General features: G+C 46.6%; 1 protein-coding gene across 1 annotated transcript; it reads left to right on the top strand.

Annotated features, from left to right (window-relative positions):
- Positions 1 to 18,535: 18,535 nt before the first annotated feature.
- FUT4 (fucosyltransferase 4) lies at positions 18,536 to 19,939 on the top strand. The gene has a single exon (XM_054974464.1). It carries the CDS (start codon positions 18,536 to 18,538, stop codon positions 19,874 to 19,876), a length of 1,341 nt encoding a protein of 446 aa, XP_054830439.1. The 3' UTR covers positions 19,877 to 19,939.
- Positions 19,940 to 23,574: the final 3,635 nt, after the last annotated feature.

Here is a 23,574-nt window from a genome sequence, read left to right as displayed (position 1 = left end):
TTGGTCAGCGTGTCTGCGCTGTTGTCTCAGTAGCATCTATTCAGCATTTGCTGCTAAAGTGTTCCACTCAGGCCAAAATAACATAAATGCCTTTGATTTGGAATTTTACATCTGCCGCAGAACTGTAAGATCTCAAAACATCCAGCAGTACAGCACTCATCTGAACAAGAGAGGAGACACAAGAACCCTTCTGTCCCACTTTGGGAAGCTGCCTTATATTGAATCAGACCATTAGTCCATCAGGGTCTAATTTAAAGCCTAGTTCACGGCAGTTATGGCAGTGAAAACCCAGTATTTCTCCACCCTCATTGCATCCACAGTGTAGACCTGCAGAACGCTTGCAGCTGGTCAAGAGCTTATTGGGTTCCAGCCTATAGAAGGAGGTGGACTGCTCTGCAGCCCGCTGTGATCATTTTGCTAAGCACTTTGCAGATAAACTCTCTCACAGCTGCGCCGAGTTGGACTTTACATTAGCAGTGATAGGATCAGACGGTCCCCGGATGCCGATTTGTCCACTTCCGTGGGATACCTTCCAACCTATTCAGTCTGACGAGGTGGACAAGATTCTCAGAAGTTTGAGACCTACCACCTGCTTGTACAGTATGACCCTTGCTGCTCCTTATTGCTTAAATCTGCCTGGGGTGGGGGGCTGGCAGGCTGGTCCAGGAGACAGAAAATGTGTCCCCCTAAAGAAGGGGTGATCAACCCTGCCTTGAAGTGGGCAGTGGTGTGTCCACTCCTAAAGAAAGCTACATTGGACCCAGTAGAGCTGAATAATGGGGAACCCCAGATCCAACCTGTGCACTCCATAAAATTTAAAAAGGGCCTTTACTCCCTTCCCCTCACACATCAACTCCTTGCATACATTCATGACATCTCACAGCAGGGCATGTGGTTCCTCCCACCCCCTCTTCTGCTTTTGTCCTACTCCCACCCCACCCCGCCTGACACATTGTTGGAGGAACATATCATTGTCTATCACTTTGACTTCGAATTTTAAGCTCAGGGTTAAACTAGGCATGATAGGAGGATCTATCTGGGTTGAGGCAACTGGGCTGAGGCAAGAGCACATGGTGGAGAGCTGCTGCTAGAAGGTAAGGGGTTGTTTTCTTTCTGCCTTTTGCCTTTCCTTGCTACTGTGTGAGAAGCTGAGGGTGAGTGGGTTCTGTGTAGCTTGCTAGAGAGTGGTTCTGGTTAAGTTCTGTGTGGGGCTGTTGGGGGCTGTGTGAATTGCTGGTTGCTGCTGGTTGCTGTTGCTCTTGGTTACAAGCCCTGCCCCCTACTGTCCTGGGGCCCTGCTGGGCTAGGCAGGGTGACCTTTTGAAACAAAAGGCTCCTCGCGAGAGGCGAGAGCTAAAGGGCTCTTGGACTGTGGCTCTTAGCCTGGGGATCTGCCTGGGGGGCCCGAAACTCTGCTGAGAGTACTCTGGGTACATAGTTGGAAGTCAATCATGTCTACTGAAGCCCCCTTCGCAGTCACCTGCATGGAGTGTGCCATGTTTGTTTTCCTCCCAGAAGAGAAGACGGAGTTCACTTGCCAGAAGTGTAAGCTGGTCAGACTTTTGGAAGAAAAAGTTCAGAGCCTGGAGGAGAGGATCACCACCCTTCAGGAGATCAAGGAAGGGGAGGATTTTATTGACGAGCCTGGGGGCTCTGCACAGCCAAGAAGAGGAAAGTCAAGGAGAAAAAGAAAGTCGATCTCCTGAGCCTCCTCTCGGATCCATGGTACAAACCCGAAGCCATTGACGAAGAAGACACTCTGGTCCACTTGAGCTCAAGAATCATTTTGAAGTGCTAGAGATGGTGACGGAGATGAGAGTGGAAGGAGAACCGCAAAGACCTGGAAGAGGGTGTGCAGAGGACATGGGGCCACATGGAAGTGGAAAAAAACGGAAGGTGGTAGTCGTCGGGGACTCTCTGCTCAGGGGTATGGAATGCCATGTCTCTGGGCCAGATCCTCTATTCCGAGAGACGTGTTGCTTGCCAGGAGCCAGAATTCAGGATATTACCGACTGACTGCTGAAACTCATCAAGCCTGCTGATAAGTACCCGTTTGTGCTGATCCATGTGGGAACGAATGACATGGCTGCAAATACTATTGCAAGAGTTAAAGAGGATTATGAAGCTCTTGGAAGGCAGTTGAAGACATTGGGGGCTCAGGTGGTATTCTCTTCTATCCTTCCAGTCATAGGAAGAGGAATGTGCAGGGAGCGGACCATACTTGAGGTGAATCGTTGGCTGAGATGGTGGTGCCGGCAGGAGCGCTTTGGGTTCTGAGACCATGGGATAGGTTTTCTTAGATAAGGCCTTCTAGCACATGATGGGCTTCACCTCTCAAGGGCAGGGAAGAAAACATTTGGAATGAACCTGGAGAACATCATCAGGAGAGCTTCAATCTGATGCCGCAAGGGGAAGGGGACGATCGACATGGTGAATTCAATGACGAGGTGAAAACAGTGGGGACCCACCTGGGTAGGACAGGTCAAACAAAGGTACAAGGCTACAAGTGTCTATATAACAATGCCCAAAGTATGGGTAATAAGAAAGAAGACCTTGAGCTTCTATTGCAAACAGAGGGCTACGATATAGTAGGAATTACTGAGACTTGGTGGGATGATTCCCATGACTGGAATATGCTAGTGGATGGGTATGAGTTGTTCAAGAAAAACTGGAAGCGTAGAAGAGGAGGTGGAGAGGCGTTGTATGTGAGGAGAGGGCTTGATTGTCCAGAAGTTATGGAGAATGGGGTGGACAGCCCAGTGGAAAGCATATGGGTAGAAATAAGGGGAGGAAGGACAAAGGGTATTATTGTTGGAGTCTGCTACAGACCACCTGACCAGCGAGAACAAACGGATGCTGCCCTCTTTGAACAGATTGGTAGAGTATCCAGACATCAGAACCTTGTAATTATGGGTGACTTCAACTTTCCCGATGTGAGCTGGGAGAGAGGCTCAGCAAAAGCGTCATGAATCACGCAATTTCCTGACCTGCTTGGCCGATAACTTCCTTTTTTCAAAAAGTGGAGGAAGCTACAAGGGGCTCGGCCATACTAGACTTGATATTAACCATTAGGGAAGAATTGGTAGATGAGATGAAGGTTATGGGGACCTTAGGGGGAAGTGACCATGTCCTCCTCGAATTCCAGTTGCTGTGGGTGGCCAAGGAAGTTTGTAGCCAGACTCGTAGGTTAGATTTTCGTAGGGCCAACTTCGATGAACTCAGAGGCTTGATGAGAGTCATTCTGTGGGGGAGTGTGCTGGAAGGGAAAGGAGCGAGTGAAGGGTGGTCTCTTCTCAAACACAAACTTTTGCAAGCTCAAGCCCTCACTATCCCAGCAAGACGGAAACATGGTAAGGGCTCCAAGAAACTGATGTGGATGTACAGAGAGCTCCAGAACAAGCTAAGGGAGAAAAAGGAAATGTTCAGGAAATGGAGAGAAGGACAGACCTCTAAAGAGGAGTATATGAGGGTTACTAAGTACTGCAGATCAGCCATCAGAGCGGCCAAAGCTCAGTACAAGCTGGGTCTGGCCAGGAGGTCTCGCTACAATAAGAAAAACTTCTACAGATATGTGAGAAACAAACACAAGGTAAAAGAGGCAATTGGACCACTGTTGGGAGTAGATGGAGAAACTCTGATGCAGGACAGAGAAAAAGCAGACAGGCTTAATGACTTTTTTGCCTCTGTTTTCTCCCTGAAGAACTCAGGCACATCTAGAGATAGTAGAAAATGTGGCAGGACACCTGAGTGGCTAATTGACATTGACAGAGAGGATGTGGAGAGGCATCTGGCTGCACTGGATGAATACAAATCCCCTGGGCCGGATGGGGTACACCCAAGAGTGCTGAAAGAACTTTCTAGAGAACTTGCAGAACCCCTGTCCATCATCTTCAAGGCCTCCTGGAGGACTGGAGATGTGCCACAAGATTGGAGAGGAGCGAATGTTATCCCAATCTTTAAGAAAGGGAAGAAGGACGACCCGGGAAACTACAGGTCGGTCAGTCTGACTTCTGTTGCTGGGAAGATATTAGAACAGATTTTAAAGGGATCAATCTGTAAGCATCTGAAGGACCACTCAGTGATCCGGGGAAGTCAGCATGGTTTTGTTCCTAACAGATCTTGCCAGACCAACCTGGTTTCCTTCTTCGATCGAGTGACCAGCTTACTGGATCGGGGAAACTCTGTTGACGTGATTTATCTGGATTTCAGTAAAGCTTTTAAGGTCCCCCATGACATTCTGATGGGCAAACTGGAAGACTGTGGACTGGACCATAGGACAGTTTGGTGGATAGGGAACTGGTTAGAGGACCGCACCCAAAGAGTGGTGGTCAACAGCGTTTCATCAGATTGGAGGGAGGTGTCCAGTGGGGTGCCGCAGGGCTCGGTTTTGGGCCCAGTACTTTTCAATATTTGTATCAATGATCTGGATGAAGGAGTGGAAGGGCTGCTTGTTAAATTTGCTGATGATACCAAATTGGGAGTGGTAGCAAACACCCAAGAAGATAGAATTAAAATTCAACAAGACCTGAGTACTCTGAAGAAGTGGGCAGCTGTGAATAGAATGCAATTCAGCAAAGACGAGTGCACAGTATTACATCTGGGCCACAAAAATGGGAAGCACAAATACTGGATGGGGGATACACTTCTTGGCAGTAGTATATGTGAAATGGATCTTGGGGTAAGAGTGGGCTGTAAACTAAATATGAGCAGTCAGTGTGATGCGGTGGCAAAAAACCCTAATTCAATCTTGGGTTGTATCAAAGGGGCCATAGTGTCGAAATCGCAGGAGGTCATAGCCCCTCTCTATACTGCCTTGGTCAGGACGCACCTGGAGTATTGTGTGCAGTTCTGGAGGCCTCACTTCAAAAAGGATGTGGACAAAATCGAGAGAGTGACGAGGATGATCAGGTCTGGAGACTGAGCCCTACGAGGAAATGCTGAGGCTATTGTGACTGTGGCGGCTTCCTGAAAGGGATTAATAAATGCACTTCTGCCACAGCAGCAGCAAGAGGTGTGGGAAGGGCAGGAATGGCATCAACTGTTTTATATTTCCAGTGAAATTTAAAACACGCCCTGTTCCCACGCTGCTTGTACTGCTGCTGCCCTCTCACTCCCCCTCACTTCTCTGTTGTGCTCACCACAGTCCACAACCCCCATTTAAAAGACTAAAAAGGGAGGAATGTGGAGATTAGCTCCATCCTTGTCCCCATGATGGCTATGGAGAAGCCTCCCTATGTATGCTCCACCTACAGCCACTAACAAAATGAAGTTTGCATTTTCTCCAGAATAAAGGAAAAAAACAAGAGCCAGATGAGTTGTGTCCAAATACCACAATTTATTTATGTATTTATTTTATTATTGTCATTTACAGTCCGCTTTGCTCACTGAGACTCAAGGCAGATTGTGTATTACGTGCTGTAAAGTCACTTTCAACTTAAAGCGACCCTATGATTGAATGACCTCCAAAATGTCCTGTCATTAACAACTTCACTCAGGTCTCACAAACTGAAAGTTGTCACTTCCTTTACTGAGTCAAATTACACGCATGAGTAAAAATACTTTCAATCAGTAAGCAGATTACAAAATACGATAACATTAGGCAATCAGTAAGAAGATTACAAGACATGATAACATTTTAATCTGACAGCAAAGGATTCCGAGTAAGACAAAATAATGCAGCTGGGCTGGGTTTGCCAAATAGTTACGAGTGTGGGAGGACCAGAACAATACATGCCAACCTCTCTGTTTAAGGCAACATGACAAACAGTGTAGGAATGACTTGCTCCCTAATAAAAGTCACCTCCTGAGCTGATCCATTATATCACAGCTTTGTTTCCTGTACAAAAATGCAATTCTGAACAATTCTATTTTCCACATGGGGGGACCTTCCTGACAGCTACCAGTACATCATTACACAATGTGGGAGCCACCACAGAGAATGCATGTGAGCTGACAATTTCTGATTTTACCTGTTTGCAGGGTGACACCTTTAGAAGGCTTTGCTCAGATGAATGCAGCTGTTGCAACAGAACATAGCAGGAGATGCGTACTGGTCTAATGCCTTTAAGTGCTTTGTAGCGAAACAACAAACTGGGACTCCACAGTATAAGAGCCAAAATGTAATCTAATTTTCTGTATTATAAAGTGCAAAGGTGCTATAAATATAGACATAAATACAGAACACGTTATACAAAATCGTCTAGAAGTGCAACAATACAGAGTCCAAACATTTACAAATGTATCACAATACTTTTGCTGTCCGGAATAATCAAAAATTTTTTAAAGTGCCAGTTGCCAATATTTTCCATAGAGGACTGTGAATAAATAGCACTGTGCACAACTCCCTACCTACCGGCTCTATGGAAAATATTGGCAACTGGCACTTTAAAAATTTTTTGATTATTCCGGACAGCAAAAGTATTGTGATCTGGCCAGAGCTCTGGAGGCTGTGACAGCATGGTTGAAACAGAGCAGGCTGAAACAACCCGGTGAAGACGGAGGTCCTGCAGCTGGGACGGGGGCTGCCAGATGTTGGGATCCAGCTCCCTGCCCTGGATGGGACACCACTGGCAACTTTGCCAGTGGTGAAGAGTCTGGGCGTGCTCCTGGATGCCTCCCTATCGATGGAGGCCCAGGTCACGGCGGTTGCCAAGTCTGCATTTTTCCATCTTCGTCAGATCAGGCAACTTTCCCCCTACCTGACGCCCCAGGACCTGGCTACAGTGACCCATGCAACGGTCACCTCCAGGCTAGATTACTGTAACTCACTCTATGCTGGGCTACCCCTGGGCCTGATCTGGAAACTACAACTGGTCCAGAATGCAGGGGCGCGGGTCCTGACCAGTATATCCTACCAGTCACATATCACACCTGTCCTGCACCAGCTGCACTGGCTTCCGGTTGAATTCCGAATCAGGTTCAAGGTATTGGTTCTTACCTTTAAAGCCCTGAGCGGGTTGGGACTGGCATATCTTTGGGACCGCCTCTCCCTGTAAGTTCCCCGGAGACCACTTCAGTTAGCGGATAAATGTTTACTGGTGGTCCCCGGCCCTAAGGAAGCCTACCTTGCTTCAACCAGGGCCAGGGCCTTTTCAGTCCTGGCCCCAGCCTGGTGGAGCGCTCTGTCAATGGAGACCCAGGCCCAGCGGGACATATTATCGTTCCGCCAGGCCTGTAAGACAGAGCTGTTCCGCCAGGCATTCGGTGGTTGAAGGGGGCGGTGCCATGTCGGCCTCCCACCTTTGGGGTGGGGGGGTTCTCCCCACCATTGCACTTGGTTAATTTATTTCATTATTGTTTTGTATTTTTAGTATTGTTGTTTTTTGTTTTTATTGATTTTAAACTGTTCACCACCTGAGGATGGGTGGTATATAAATTGAAATATAAATAAATAAAAAAATTCTGCGCTTATTTGATTGCACTTCGAGCTTTGTGGGGGGGGGGGGTTGCCAAGCCCAGCTCAGGAATTGCAGTAAGTTGGGCTGAAAGACCAATGCTGACAGCAGTGAGGTAAAGCAACGATGGGGTCTGGGAACAGCTCCCTTCAGGAACTGTTTTTTGTAAAAAACTAGACACTCTACCCCCTACTTTACACATGAATTAGCAAACGTGAATAAATCCATAGGGATCCTCCTGAGAGTTCTAGTTTAATCCTCAGACAGCAGGTTTAGGGGTACCAAGAAAGCAAATTGTCAAGTTTATTTTTTACACCATTGAGGGTGGTTCCATCGGCATTTTCATCCTCAGGCACCAAAACATCTTGGGCTGTCTCTGTCCAGCTGTGTATTTTTTTCACCACATCTGACAAAACAAACACAGCAAGTCAAAATTAAAATGAAGCCGGCCTACTGCTTCTTCGGAAAAAGCATTGCTATTCCTAGCCTCGGCAAAACATCTGGGATATCCAGGGTAAGCAAACATGTTTTGCTTCTTTACAATGGAGATTCTGTAGACGGCGGTTCCAGGCTCAGTGAATTACGTCTGCTCCTCAGCCTTTTCTCAACCTTTTATGCATTAGCAGAAGTTTGTCTTAAGTACATACAAAGATCTTGATTCTCAACTACATTTGTTTGATTTAACTACAGCAATTTACGTAGTACATCCGTGTACAAAGTACACTCTTCAAACGTCATGACTGGGTTAGCATACAGTGTATCAAAAGTAAAATCTTCAAGGAGACAATAAAGAAACACTGAGACCTTTATCATAATAAATACTGTAGTAAAAGTAACTAAGAACTTTTGTAGTACTGTAAAGATTATTTATTGTCTGGTCTTTCTTGGGCGGGAGACACACTCTGGTAATCTTTATTCACATTATTTATAGTCTGTCTTTCTCACCGAAACTCAAGGCGGATAACATATAACCTTGCTGATTAACCACTGACCCTGAAAGTGCTGCTTAGTGTTAAATGTCAGGTCAATTCAAAATAAAGCAGCCCTCATCCAAGCTTTAATAGTGGATGAGGCCAACCTGGTATGTAACACGGAGACCTGGGTGGGCTGGCTCTGTCCCAAATTTGCCCCTGGCTTCTCGATACAGCATCACCCAAGGCTTGGTGGGTGGGGTGAGGAAAGAGCTGTGGCACTGATACAAAGCTTTGTGCTCAAATGTTGGTGTATCATCCACCCCGCTCACATGGGTGAGGGAGCATTATTGTGCCTACTCTCTGGTGGTGATGGCAATGAAACCATTTATTGATTTGATTTGATTTGATCTCTATTCCGCTCTGCCTGCAAACGGGCTCAGAGCAGATCACAATATTTTAAAATATACAATAAATAGAATAAACTTTAGCAGCAATATAAACATTAAAATACATCAGTTATAAACAGCCACACACATTTTGCCCTACCCCTTCAAACTAAATAACCTGTGGAGTGGTTGGCCAGTCATAAATGTTTACAGAGCCTGAGGGGGCATATACTCCCCCCCCCATGGCAGGAGGCCAATATGATATCTTAGGTGGTCTGCCCGCCTCAACCACCAAATGCCTGGCGGAACATCTGTGTCTTGCAGGCCCAATGGAAGGATAAAAAATCTGAATGGGCCCGTGTTGACACAGGCAGAGAGTTCTACCAGGTTGGGACCTGGGTCAAGAAAGCCCTGGCCCTGGTCGAGGCAAGGTGAACCTCCCTGGGGCCAGGGACCACCAGTAGGTGTTTATCTGCTGAACGAAGCAGCTTCTGGGGAACATGTGGTGAGAGGCAGTCCCGCAACAAGCTCACTTCTCTACTCCTGTTGTGTCCACACAATGCTGTTCAGCAAATCTTTCCTGAATTGTTAGGGGCTCTTATTCTAGACCCCTGGAGGATGTAGACTTAGAAAACATACAGGCCCATTGTGATGCTTTTGCAATGTATTTTGCAGATAAAACTGCTTGTATCCACTGTGACTTTGATTCCACCCTTGGTGCTGTTCAATCTCAGGATACCATTGGAGTGCACTCTGGTCCTACTTCTACACATTTATTTATAATTCGACTTCTATTCTGACCTCCCTGCCAGGCAGTCACGTGCTGGATCACATCATTTTAAAGGTACAATAACACACGATAAAACACATAAAAACATTTAAAGCACTATAACAATCTAAAACTAGATTTTCACAGTACTAAAATATGATTTTCAGTTGACGAGGCCTGGTGAAGGGTCCAATACCACTGACTTCCAAAGAGGCTGGCTAGGTCGGGAGTTGGGGATACTGTGCTTCAGTGGTTCTGCTCTTACTTGGCCAGCTGACTCCAGACGGCGGTGCTGTGGGACTGCTGCTCATCCCCATGGCATTTATGGTGTGGGGTCACCCTTGGTTCCCTCTTGTCCTCCATGATCTTAACAACTACGTGGAACCACTGGGAGAGATCATCAGGGGATCTGAAGTGAGCTGCCATTTAAGTGGGTCATACCCCACTCTATTCCTCCTGAACAGCTGAGAGCGGGACCACACGTGACGCCTGACACAGGTTGGACACTTGTCAGCTTCCCTCAAGTTTTGATGGGAAATGTAGGCAGCTTGGCGGAATGTTGGACAAGTGACAGTTGAAAAGTCCATTGGACAGCAGTCAGAGAGTCAAGCTGCAAGACCAGGATGCCTACATTTCCCATCAAAACTTGAGGGAAGCTGACTAGTGTCCAACCTGTGTCAGGCGTCACTTGTGGTCCCGCTCTGAGTCAGGTGGGGCTGTGGAAGTCCTGAGCAGGTGCCAGGGGATGGTAATGGGATGTAAGATGGCCAGACTCAGTCCAGACAAGACTGTGGTGCTGTTGTCAATGACAATGCTGCTCGAGGATGCAGGAGGTGGAGAGGACTACACTCCCACTGCATTTAGTTTGGAAACTGTTAAGCTGCTTAGTATTTCCACATGCTCTAGAAAACAGCAAGAGTCCAGTAGCACCTATAACTCCTGCTCTTTTCTACTGCTACAGACAGTCTAACACAGCTACCCATCTTGATCCAGCTCTGGCTGGGTTTTCTATGCTGAGTTTTAATTCACTTTTAATGTTTTATATTTTGATTATGTTTTATTTTGTAAGCCAGCTCAGGCAGGTTCCATGGAGAAGAAGAATAAAAATGCTCTTCATAAATAAATATTGTGTCATAAGCTTTCATGGGCTGGATTCCCTCTTCGTCAGATGCATGAAATGGTAAGTGAGTATATACAGAGAGAAGAACAAAAAAAATGTTGTTGGGTTTTTTAAAAGCAGTATTGGTCAAAAGCACAAGCAATGCAAGATTAAGTTGTAGAGGGGTAATAGAGAATCCAATCAAACCAATAACATCCAATCAGCTGAGATAGGACCCACTGTGGAGTAACCACTGCTGGGATGAACAGACTCAGTAAGATCAAAGAAGCAAAAACAAACCCTCAAAGAGAGAGAATTGCTTTCTCTAAAGAGCTTTCAACCCCAGGGTATGTTGAGACCAAATGCTGGCATTCACATGAAACATGAAAGTGCTGCACACGCAATGTTTCAATGTAATCTTCACAGCAGCCTTGTAAGGCAGGCCAACATATTGCAGATGAGGGAGTGGAGGCTGAGGGCCGAGTCACACGATGGACGTTGTTTTAACCCTATGGATGGACGGATGGACGGACGGACGGACGGACGGACCAACCAACCAACCAACCAACCAACCAACCAACGATGCAAAGGTCTTTGTATCAGATGTGCGACAGCAGTTCTGTGCCTCTTAAACTCAAATGGGCCCAATTATAATTGTGACCACAGCTTGCAAGCAGACGTGGCTTTAGCACCCCACACTCAAGTTTTCATGTCTGTAAACAGCCCCAAGAGGCAGCTATTTGCTCCCATGGAGGAAATGTGTACGTGGCCCATGTTACACACAAGTTTCCTATCAGAGCCATTAGCAGTTCTCTTGAGCCATTTCAAGATGTGAAAGTGGTTTGTGGGAAGACTAAAAATGCTTCCACCTGCATGTGGTGGCCACAATTAGAATCAGACCCTTGTGCATCTGGGAGCCACAGAACTCCCACGGCCCATCTGATCTTCTAAACTGACTCTTCTTGACGAATGTGTGGCAGAGACACGATTTGAATAGGGCACCTTCCATATTACAGGACATTCATTTTGCAATCCCATGGTGTCACATTGGAATCCCCCGCGACAACTCTAAGGCCTTGCGCAGAATGTCTTGAGAGTGTCTCTCAAGTTGGTTTTTAGGCATTTGTGATGTCCAGTTTGTGACCTTTTCCCGCTTTATAGCAACCAATCTATTTGCAAAGCATTCAAAAATGGTATTCTTTGCCTACAACCTGAATGGGTATTGCGGTCTCATTCTGTCAGAAGCGAGCCAGAGACAGATCTTTTGGTTTTGACCCTAGTGCTTAATTTTGAAACCTACAGGTGCTGCGGTACAAAACCTACTGAGAAGTCCAGTCTTGTGACCTGAAATCTGAATACCTGATGGCTGGTTTTGGTGATTTGGTGCTGAAGGAAAAACACACTCTCTCATGCCAGAGCTCTCATACTGCAGGTTGTAAGAGTGAACTTGGTAGAGACTAGATCCTGGGGAAGGAGGAATCATATGGGGTCTCACATAGGTCACAGTAAAAGTAACAGAATCATGGAATCCTAGAGTTGGAAGGGGCCTTACAGACCATCTAGTCCAACCCCCCAGCCCAATGCAGGAACAGCCTAAAGTATTCCCAACAAGCTGCTCCTTGGGAAGCTCCAGCTGCTCCTTGAAGACTGCCATTGAGGGGGAACCCACCACATCCCTAGGCAGCCAATTCCACTGCTGAATTACTCTTAACATGAAGTTTTTCCTAACATCCAGCCAGTTCCTTCCCTCCTACAGTTTAAACCTATTGTTTGTCCTATCCTCTGTTGCCAACAAGAACAGCACCCTCCTCTCCCCTAAATGAAGCTGTTTAAATACTTAAAGAGGGCAATCATGTCTTCCCTCAACATCTTCTCCAAACTGAACATTCCCAGGTTCCTCAGTCTTTATTTGTAGGGCTTGTTCTCCAGGAGCGTATTTTGGTTAGTTTAAAAAAAGATTCTTGGGACAAGTAAGAAATGGCAGCATTTATGCCATTTAGGCAGCACTCATTTAATCCTCTGTTTACATTTGAGAGGGTATGTAAACCGTTTTTTCCGGATCCAAGTCCAATGGTTGGTGCATGATAAAAATACACGGCTTTTTTGTGGCGGTACTCAGCACTTTTTGTGAGGTCTCCCAAATCCTGAGGGGGAGACTGGTGGTAATCACGGTAACTATATATATGAGGACTGGCACTTTTTAAAAAATAAAAAGGACTCTAAAAATGTGTGTGAAGCATAGATAAAACTTAGATTTTTAAAAATTGATTTATTTATGGAGAGCATATCTATTAAGATCTAGAACATTGATCACTCAATGGAACTTCCACATACAGGGGCAGTCTGGCCCTGAATACCACCAGATACTACAGAGAAATAACAGGCTTCAAGTCCTGTTTGGGAGACTTCTTGAAGTATCTGACTATCTGCTGTTAAAACCAGGATGCTGGCCTCAGTCAACCTTGGTTTGATCCAGAAAAAAAGTTATTGGCTTTAAAAGGCATTTTAAAAAGTGGTCAGCCTGCCCATTGCAATCCAGCTGCCGGCTGACTGCCAGCACTCTTTGGAATATTGGGGGGGGGGGTGGAGAGATAATTAATGTATATAATTAACTTATCTTATTGTAAACTACTTTGAGCAGCATGGAAAAGCGATATAGAAATACAGTAAATAAATAATTGTGCCAAAGGGATCCAACTGACAGTAAGTACTATCTGTGTCCTCCCCTCCCCACGTTTGAAAAGGAAAAGAAGTCACCATACCTGTTTGTTCCGCTATGGAACCGCCTCACAATTGTGGAAGGAAACAATCAAGACTCTGTGATGGACTGGAAGAACAATGTTGTCATTTGTCTTTGGGTCACATTCTTTAGCTCAGTTCACACATCACCCCATTAAGTCATGGCACTGAGGTATGAAGGTGTTCTGGGAAATAATTCATTCATGGAAAAAACGACTACCTCAAATGATGAGGGTATACAGAGAGGGAGGAAAACCATTTACCTATGGGATGATTCAGAGAACTGACAAAGGCAAGAAGTAGATTTGTGACAGATATATGTCTCTAGGGTAGTGTTCCTTTCTTTGGAAGCTCAAACCAAACAGCAAAACAAAGAACTGAGCTCACCCTCTATGGCACTCATGTTGTGGGGACCCCACCACAGCCCTGTGAGGTAGGTTAGGCTTGAGTGTACATGACTGGCTTATAATCACCCAGCAAGCTTCTAAGGCAATCTGAACCAGATCCTAGTCTGACAATCTGACCACTACACAACACTGGTTCTTGTACATCTGTAGCAACTTGGGGAGTCTGTTTGGGACAGAGAAGCATGTGGGAGAAGCAAGAAGTGAGGCTTCGGCTACTCCCCATTTTCCAGACATGGGCTGCTGCCCCTGGGGCTGAACTCGGGTGACCCAAGAAGAGAGCGCTTGTGGCTGAGCTGACCCTGCTCTGCAACTGGATGGATTTTATCTCTAAGGCTCTGAAACCGCTGGATCCAAAGAGCGCTTGTCCTCATGGGATTCCTGCCTGGCATCATGCTTTCTGCTGCAGGGACACAGGAGTGGTACCAGTGAAGGAAAAGAAGCTGTGTGCTCCTTTAAAACAATACATCAAGCTTTTGGAAACTCCTTAACATATATGTTAAGCATCTTCAAAGCATAATCCGAACAACAACCCAGTAAGGTATGTCAGTGTGACTATCCTTATACGATGGAGATTTATTTATTTGTTTATAGTTCACCTTTCTCACTGAGACTCAAGGCAGATTACAAAGTGTAAGTCAATACAATCAACAGCTGGGACATTGGATAAATGCAGAGATTTAAAAACAAGCAGAAACCCAATAAACAGCTGAAACAATACTGACACAGAGCATAAGCAATTAAACCAAACATATTAAGCAACATAGAAACTACACCGTAAGAGCATACTTGTAGCAAAAGACAGTACACACTAGTATAGTCTACAGTCCCTATTCCTTTACCAGTGTCTCTCTTTGAACCATTTCCTTACAGTACAGTCCTCCTACCTGTTTTAAAAAGCCCTCCTAAATAATTTGGTTTTGCAGTTTGCGGTTATGAGCTCGTTTGAGAGGAGATGGCTTCCTAAGGTCGCCTAGCCTGCAGAGATATTTGAACCAGAGACGTCCTGGTTTATAGCTTAATGCTTGTCTTTATTGCCATTTAGGAAATTGGCCAAATCATTCCTGACCCAGCTGGCTTTTGATGTTCCACCCACACACTCATTTGTGTTGGGGAATATCATTTTAATGGGACACCGGCAGGCTTAATGCATTTAATGGGTCCTTATTGTTCTGCTGCATTTTATATTTAAATAGATTATAACTGAATACTGGCTGGTGGACTGTAGTTTAATATTTTAGTATCATTATGATAGCTTTGATGTACAAAAATGGCTTTATAGATTTCCCTTAATCTTTTATTTATAAACCACCCTGAATTTTGCTAGGTTATTAAAAAAGAGGTATTAAAACTTTTCAGCAAAATGTCTTGTAGAATTATTCCTTCTGTTTACACTGGCAATGTTGTGAGCTTTTTTTAATGATATATTAAGTTCTAGCTGAGTTTGTAATAATTGCAGTGGGAAGATCCATACAGAATGTTTATATTCTGTTAAGGGATTGGCCAGATTAGGGCATGAGCCGGTATTATGATGGAATTGGCTCTATAAAAAGAGGCTGCTCTGATTAAGGGGCAGCATGAAGTGCTGAAAATGGCACCAGTGTCCTGGACTGCATAGGGAGTGTCTTTTTGTGGTAGACTGCTGACCAGCAAAACAGAGGCAGTGTAGTGGGTACAGACATTGGAGTTCAAATGCCTTCTTAGTAAGCAAGATCACGGAGAACCATTCATTCTCTCACCGTAGTCTACCTCACAAGACTGTTGTCAGAATAATATGGAGTTCCCATGTATGTGGTCTTGAGGGCAGCAGAAAACAGCAAATTTTAGCAAGGTAGAGTTCCTCAAGCCAGTGGTGACTTATGCAGTTGGCTCTATGGAGGAGGGAGTAGAGAAAGGAGGAGGTATAGACACTAACTGAAATAACAGCGTGAGGAGGGTGTCCAATGCCCTAATATAAGAAGGGGGTGGGAGCATTTCTTGGGAGACTGTCTATGTCAAGAGTTTCAGGTAGGTGGCTATGTTGCTTCTCAGCAGAACAACAAAATTCAAGTCCAGGAGCACCCTGAAGACCAACTAGGTTTTCAGGGTATAAGCTTTTGAGAGTCAAAGTTCCCTTCATCAGATTCATTGGTATCTGATGAAGTGAGCTTTGACTCTCATACACTCTGAAAATCTTGTTGGTCTTCAAGGTGCTACTGGACTTGTGTATACGTTGAACACATATAAATATGAAAGTGCTTCTGAGCATGTACAGAATGTTTTTATTTCCATGCTGGATAACCATGGCTTCAACAGAATGGCTGCGGGGATGATGGAGCATCTTCTTTGCATGCAGAAGGTCCCAGGTTCAATCCTCGGCATCTCCAGTTAAAAGGATCAGGTGATGGGAAAGCCTCTACCTGAGAACCAGGGGAGTCAGCGTAGATGATACTCACCTTGATAATGTAGTCGTCTGAGGCAGTATAAGGCAGCTTCATATATTCATGCCTGAGCCACATGGTTACCAGCTCCAGGCTGGGAAATACCTGGAGATTGGGGGGGGGGAGTCTGGAGAGAGCAGAGGGATTTTTTTGGAGGGGGGGCTCTGTGGGGATGCAATGCTGCCAACTCCACCCACCAAAGAAGTCATTTTCCTTCAGGGGAATAATTTCAGGTGGGTAGCTGCATTCGCCTGTAGCATAAGAGCAAGATTTGGGTCCAGTAGCACCTTAAAGACCAAGCAGTTTTCCAGGGGGTGAGCTTTGGAGAGTCAGGGCACCCTTCATCAGAAGTGATCTCTGTCATCTGGAGATCACTTGTAATTCTGGGAGATCTCCAGGTCCCACTTGGAGGTCAGCAATACTACAGCATCACCCCCTTGGGCTAGCAGACAGGGCTTTGTGACTCAGGCACGTGCCTTCCTCACAGACAGGAATTCCCAAATCCCTCTCCTTGTAGAAATTTAGAGATCTCCTTTCGATATCTGAAGAAGGGAACTCTTGACTCTCAAAGGCTTATACCCTGAAGATCTTGTTGGTCTCTAAGGTGCCACGAAGCTCAACTCCTGCTTGTAGAAATGAATCACCGATTCTGTGAGCAAATGGAGAAAATCACCAAGGCCCTTGACCAAGCAGTCAGTAGCTGATAAGGTTTGTCCCCCTTTCCAATATAACCATACAACCAGCAACAATTCAACAGGTCAATCAGTTCCTTTCCTTCCCTTGTTTTAAGCTATGCCCTGGGAATCTTGTTGCTCTTTAAGGTGCTACTAGCCCTGAATCTCGCTCTTCCACTGCAGACCCACCTGAAACTTTTCTTCCCCGTCACTCTGTTTTCCTGTGGGGCAGCACCCAACGAACAATGCTGATTCTATGATACAGAATGAACATACACAGACTGCGAGAGGGAGGGCAGGAAGGGAAGAACCAGTGCTTGGCTGTCGTGGCCCTTTCTTATATGCCCAAGGTAATGCCAACTGCCAGTTTGGGGGTGAGGAAGGAATTTTCCTCCAGGCTAGATTGGCCTTTTTGCCTTCCTCTGGACTTTGAGCAGGGGGTCACGGAGGGAGTTGTGTGGCCGCTGTGAATTTCCTGCATTGTGCAGGGGGTTGGCCTAGATGACCCTAGAGGTCCCTTCCAAGCCTATGTTTCTATCAGTGCATCCCTTAGCAGAGCAATGTCAGATAACACCCTGCATATCTGCCATGTAGTTGCATTTGCATTTGTTCTGCTGTGGTAATGGATTCCTGAGTGTGTGCAGAGTGAAGCGGGTTTCTGATGTGCTATGACTAATGGCTTATCTTACAGGAGAGGTGTTTTCGTTTCGAGTTCCTGTCACTCTGGGAACTCGTCCTTGGAGAAGCTGCACTCCTCTTTCCCTCCTCCCTTCTTCTCAGGCCTTCCACAAACCTTACCTGCCAAAAATCTTCCTGAGCAGTTTCTATGTTGGGGAGTGGGGACTTCCTCCTATAATTGCCTATGCTCTAACACCTTTGGACATTCCAGCCAATTCCATGGTCTGAGCTGCTTGATACCGGTATTAATCCTTAAGAAACATTTTAACTACTTTGCCCAAGTGATGCAGTGAAGTGTTTTGGGGAACTACCTGGCAAGTCCAAGCAAGATTTGGGTCGAGTAGCACTACGGTGTTACAGAACCTGAATCTTGCTCTTCAACTATGGACCAACTCAGCTACCCACACGAAACTTTCCTTGCCCTCCACTCTACTGGGCAGCACCCAACAAACAGGGCTGGTTCTGTGATTCAGTATGGACTTACACAGACTGTGAGAGGGAGGGCACAAAGGGATGAGGCAGTGCTCAGCTATCGTGACCCTATCTCCTACACCCAAGGTAATGCCAGCTGCCAATCAGGAACGGATTTTCCTCCATGCCAGATAGGTTAGGGATCCTGGAGGCTTTTTTTTTTTTTTGCCTTCATCTGGGCATTGGTTGCTGTGAATTTCCTGCATTGTGCAGGGGGTTGGCCTAGATGACCCTTGGGGGTTCCTTCCACCGCATTCCTAAGCTGAGCAAGATTCCGGTCCAGTAGAACTCAGGTGCTGAACCCGAATTTTTTTCTTCCCCTATGGACCAACAAGGCTCCCCACCTGAACCTTCCTAAGCAGAGTTACACCCTTCGAAGTCCATTGAAGTCAATGAGTTTCAAAGGGTGTCGCTCTCCCTGGGGCTGCGCCGCGAAGTTTCTAACTCCTGCCGGCCCCGGCCGCGGCGAAGCCCCAGCAGCGCTCGTGTCCGGCGACTCTGCAAGGAGGCGCCTGCCCCGGGGAGGGGAGGGGCCGCCGCGGGCCGAGGAGGAGCCGGGCCGGGGAAGGAGGCCGGGCCGGGGCAGAATGGCCGGGCGGGGCGGCCGCGCCTGCGGGCAGGTCGGGCAGCGGGAGCCGCCGGAGGGGCAGGGCGCTGGGCGGAGGCGGTGGCAGCCGGCGGCGCATCCCGAGCAGCATGAGGCAGCGGCGGCGCCTTGTTCATCTGCCTGGCCGGCGGCGGCCTGGGCTGCGCCCTCTGCGCCTCCGGATCCGAGGCAGCGGCGGCCGGGCCGGGAGGCTGCGGCCCCGACGGGGTGGCGGCTGCGGCGGCGGCCGGCGATGGAGGCGCCGGCGGGGGGCCTACTGCGGCGGCTGCGCGGGCGGCGGCTGCGCTGCGGCGGGGGCTTGCCCAAGCGGCAGTGGCGGCTGCTGGCGGCCGGGCTGACCTGCTGCGCCGCGCTGGCCTTGTACGCCGCCAGCAGCCTGCAGGACCTGCGCCTGCTGCGGCGCTCCCGCGACGAGGACGAGGAGCCGCTGCGCATCCTGCTCTGGTGGGAGCCCTTCGGGCGCGACCGGCCGCTGGGCGACTGCCGCCTGCGCTACAACATCAGCGCCTGCAGCCTGAGCACCAACCGCAGCCGCCAGCAGGAGGCGCACGCCGTCCTCTTCCACCACAGGGACCTCATCCTGCACGGCGCTGGCCAGCTGCCCCCGGCCAGGCCCCCCGGCCAGCGCTGGGTGTGGATGAACTTCGAGTCGCCCTCCCACTCGCCGGCCCTGCAGGGCCTGGCTGGCCTCTTCAACTGGACCATGTCTTACAGAGTGGACTCGGACGTCTTCGTGCCCTATGGCTACCTGCAGCCCAGGCAGGCGCCTGTCCCCTTGGCCTTGCCCACCAAGACCAAGCTGGTCGCCTGGGTGATCAGCAACTGGAACGAGGAGCACGCCCGGGTCCGCTACTTCCGCCAACTGAAGAAGTATCTCCCCATTGACATTTACGGGGCCCAAGGCCTGGAGCTCAAAAACGACAGCGTGGTCAAGACCGTCTCCGAGTACAAGTTCTACTTGGCCTTCGAGAACTCCCAGCACCCCGATTACATCACCGAGAAGCTGTGGAGGAACGCCTTCAAATCCAGGACCGTGCCCGTCGTCTTGGGTCCTCCCAGGTCCAACTACGAGCTTTTCATCCCCTCGGATTCTTTCATCCACGTTGATGACTTTGCCAGCCCCGTGCAGCTGGCCGTTTACTTGAAATTCCTCGATAAAAATAAGAACCGGTACAGGAGGTATTTTGCCTGGCGGAAAAGATTCGATGTCCGGGTGACTTCATTCTGGGATGAACACTGCTGCAGGGTCTGTGAAGCCATCAGGGCTGCAGGGGACCAACGCAAGACCATACAGAATCTTGCAAACTGGTTTGAGAGTTGACCATGTTGGTCTAGCCAGAGTTCTACCAAGGAAAGGAAATAAGAGATATACAGAGAGCTGAGGTGGACAGGTTTTCTCAGAAGTGGCGGGCGAGGCAGAAGGAGACTCTCAGGGGTTTTGTCTGAGGTCTGCTCAGGCTGTCCGTTTCAGTCACTGCACAGTGTGTCAGCTGAGAGCCAAGCTACAAGTGACGCCTTACACAGGTTGGACACTTGTCAGCTTACCTCAAGTTTTGATGGGAAATGTACGCGTCCTGGTTTTACAGCTTGGCTCTCCGTTACAGCTGCAAGACCAGGATGCCTACATTTCCCATCAAAACTTGAGGGAAGCTGACAAGCGTCCAACCTGTGTCAGGCGTCACTTGTAGCTTGGCTCTCAGATTGCTGCTTCACTTCTTGGCTCTTACAACTGATGTGGAAATTCAGCTGATTCACATGTCAGGGACCTTCTGGGGCTGTGCAGAAAGGAGAATGGCATTTGTGTTGCTTCCAGATATTGGGAGGGATTCTCACTGAACATAGAAATCTAGCATATCTGAGAGGAGGTTAGTCTAGAAACTTGATGGGCTAGATGTTATGAGAAGGGCATGAAGAGTGTGATATCTCACAATCATGATATTCGCTGAACCTTTTGTTCTGAGGAGGCAACCTTTGGTAACTTGCCTGTTGTCTTGGTACGGCAAGATGACTGATCTTGAGAATGCCTGAACATGACTTAGCATCTCTTGGCCCTCCTTGTATTCTGAAAGATTCTTTAGACATAGGGAGCCATATTGACCCATGTGAAGGTATTCACAAGGACAGTCACTGTGGCAAAATAACTTGAAAAGGTTAACCTGCAACCTCTTTATCACTTGACCATTGTTTGTAAAGAATGGCATAAATGTAGCCCAATGCTACTATTTTACAGCTGATCAAAGGGTAATTGCAGTTATCAGGATAGTGACAACGTGTGAACTCATTTTGAGGTGGCACTTAGAAGGGGGCATTATAAGGACAGCTATATGTAATTTTGGTTTTGGGCAATGGTAGGCCAAGTGTTCTGCTGGCCACTGGTTGCTTTGCTCTTCCGTGACGTGATGTAGCACAAATTGGTCACAGCAAGCCCAAAAAATTACCGATGTGTGCCACCAATTATGTTAGTGCAGTGCTAGTCTACAGCAGTTTTAAGGTACAACAGAGGTTTTTAAAAATGGATTTTTCAAGCCACTTACTGATAATTCTTCAGAAGTTTAGTAAGCGTTTGTTGATGAAACAGGAGCCCAGTGGCACCTTAAAAACGAACAAAATGTATTCCAACAAACTTTGGTGAATTGGAACTCACTTCATCAGATATGTGTTTGTTCTTTAGGCAGATAAATTTATACTCAAAGCAGTGGACAACAGAAGGGGTGGGGAGATGTTACAAAGAGGCCACTTTAAAACAGCGTCCAGTCTTAAGAGTAATCAAACCACTCGGATGAGGGCTGCTCCCAGGTGTTGCTATATATGCCAGGTAGGATTAACATAAAATGGGTCTAGTGGAGGGTGAACCGTGATGTGCAGATCCAATTAGAAAAGTAGAGCGGTATAGCTGAATTAATTACCATCTGTAAGGGGGAGAAACGTGCTAAGAAATTAGCACCTCTGATGAGTGAGAAATGCCAAGTCCTTGTTAGATAGAGAGAGCTGAGCATCTTGATGAATACTAATTCAGCAATCTCCTGTTGGAATCTCCCTTTGAAACTAGAACGAGAAGATGAGCAATAAGAAACCAGTTCCTATAACAGCAGCATATCTGCAAGTTATCTGAAACATGCAGCCTCAAGGAACATGGGGCGTGTTCCAGGTTCACATTTAGGGTAAAGACAAGCATAACTGAAGGTGATTTTTTTTTCCCCCTCGCCTGGCTTCCTCCTAACTTTGTAACTTGCAGGACGAATCTAAGTACCAGTGAATCAAATTTTGGTTTACCCATCAGTCTCTCCTGCCCACCCCACCACACCTCAGTTTATCAGGGTTTTTTCCCCCCAAAAAATAAAATCCAGATGTCTGTTCACCCTTAATTTTTAAAACTATATTTTAAAAATGGCTGCAGTATGCTTAGTGTACCCCTCAGAACTGACTGCAATGCATAGGCGAATGAGGCAAAGGCATTGCGAGAAAGTTAGAGGCAACTGATCTAAGCTAGGAATACGGCCGCTGGATGTGTTTCCCTATTTTCCCATGGGCTGACATTTGAGCAGCGGTGGTTACAACAAAAGATTCTCTGTTGACTTTTAAAAAAAAAAACTTGGGTCTTTGTGCATTTATTTGGGGGAACCCCAGAACTGCACCCACATGCTCATAGGAATATTTTAAACTGCAATAGCATGAAAGAAGCCCTTATCTATCAAACCTTCAAATAAATCCTAGCAGTAGAGGGTTGCATTTCAAAAAGTACAGGTAGGTGCCATGAAAACAAACAGCCCTTCAGGGTATAAAGGATTTCTTTCACTAAAAATAACTACCAGGGAGCCAAGTAAAGGGAGCCAAGGATGGAAGCAGACGCCTTCAGAACTTTAGCTAGGGGCTTAAATATGTTTACAGCCATCCGCACAATTTTCCTTTGGTGTCTTGGGGGGGGGGGAATATATGTGATCTATGACTTTATAAAGGCTGTTTGCATAAGATAAATTATTTCGTTTTTCATTGTTGTTTTAGGTGTCCTTGCCATGTGATGATAAATCAAAGGCTCAGAAATTCTCAAATTCTGTGATTAGAAGGCATTATGCAAATTAGGCAAATTTGCTGTCTGCCAATTTGAATTCATGTCAGATTTTCCTTAGATCTGCAAATAGGGGGGGAAACTTTTAGGGGAGGTTATTGTAGCATTGTGCGTATGTTGTGGTTGAGGAGGGTGAAGCAGATTGCTGGGTGTGTCTGTAAGAGTGAGGTAGACTAGAGGCTGAATGAAGAAATGTCCCTTCCGTATCATTACAGTCCCCAAACAAATCAGTTCTGTTTTTTGTACTTTAGCATAAACAGCTGAAGTATTTTCATTCTGGCCCCTACAATATGAGGGCTAGTAACTTGATTTAAGCAAAAAGGAAGCGAAGATGTTGAATTCTGTGCTTGATGCTGTGATATGACTATAGCAATACAAATTTCCAGATCTTCTTGGTTGTGATTTGTATTATGCGATTTTGGGTATTGTTAACAAATGGTGACTGTTAATTTGGAGGGTCCTTTTTTAAATTTGTACACAAAAAACAGAGACAGAAAATTATTGAGCATTATCGTCAGGCTATATTTTAATAATATTTGGTTAAACAAAAGAATTTTATAGGGAGAAGACAGTGCTGTGTTACTTCATCACTTGGGGTTCGATCCAGGCATAATCAACCTCTTTAAGCCCTGTTGATATCAGTGGGAGAATGAATTATATGTTTGACAGTGCTAACCTATATGGAGATATACCCTTCTGAGACCAAGCAGAATGTAAGGGAGAGAAGGAGAGTGGAAGAAAATGTACCATTCTGAAAACAATAGGATCATTCTGCATCAACGGAGGAGTTTTACCACCTACAGACAAATTTTCTAAATGGTTAAGGAGAGAGCTGGCAAAATGCTGTTGCCTAAAGAATTCATGCAGGCACCTAGAAATCTGAAATGTTTCCAGCCCTAGTTAAAAAGATAGTCTACACTGATTTTTTTTAATCCCACCTTTCCTCGAAGAAG

The sequence above is a fragment of the Eublepharis macularius genome, chromosome 3 (assembly GCF_028583425.1).
Source record: "Eublepharis macularius isolate TG4126 chromosome 3, MPM_Emac_v1.0, whole genome shotgun sequence".
Lineage (NCBI taxonomy): Eukaryota > Metazoa > Chordata > Lepidosauria > Squamata > Eublepharidae > Eublepharis > Eublepharis macularius.
The sequence above is the reverse complement of the archived record's forward strand: the minus strand, read 5'-3'. Positions and strand labels throughout refer to the sequence as shown.

Bases quoted from the DNA above. Each gene is read 5' to 3' on its own strand.
- FUT4 (XM_054974464.1), top strand. From the start codon at position 18,536: ATGGCCGGGCGGGGCGGCCGCGCCTGCGGGCAGGTCGGGCAGCGGGAG.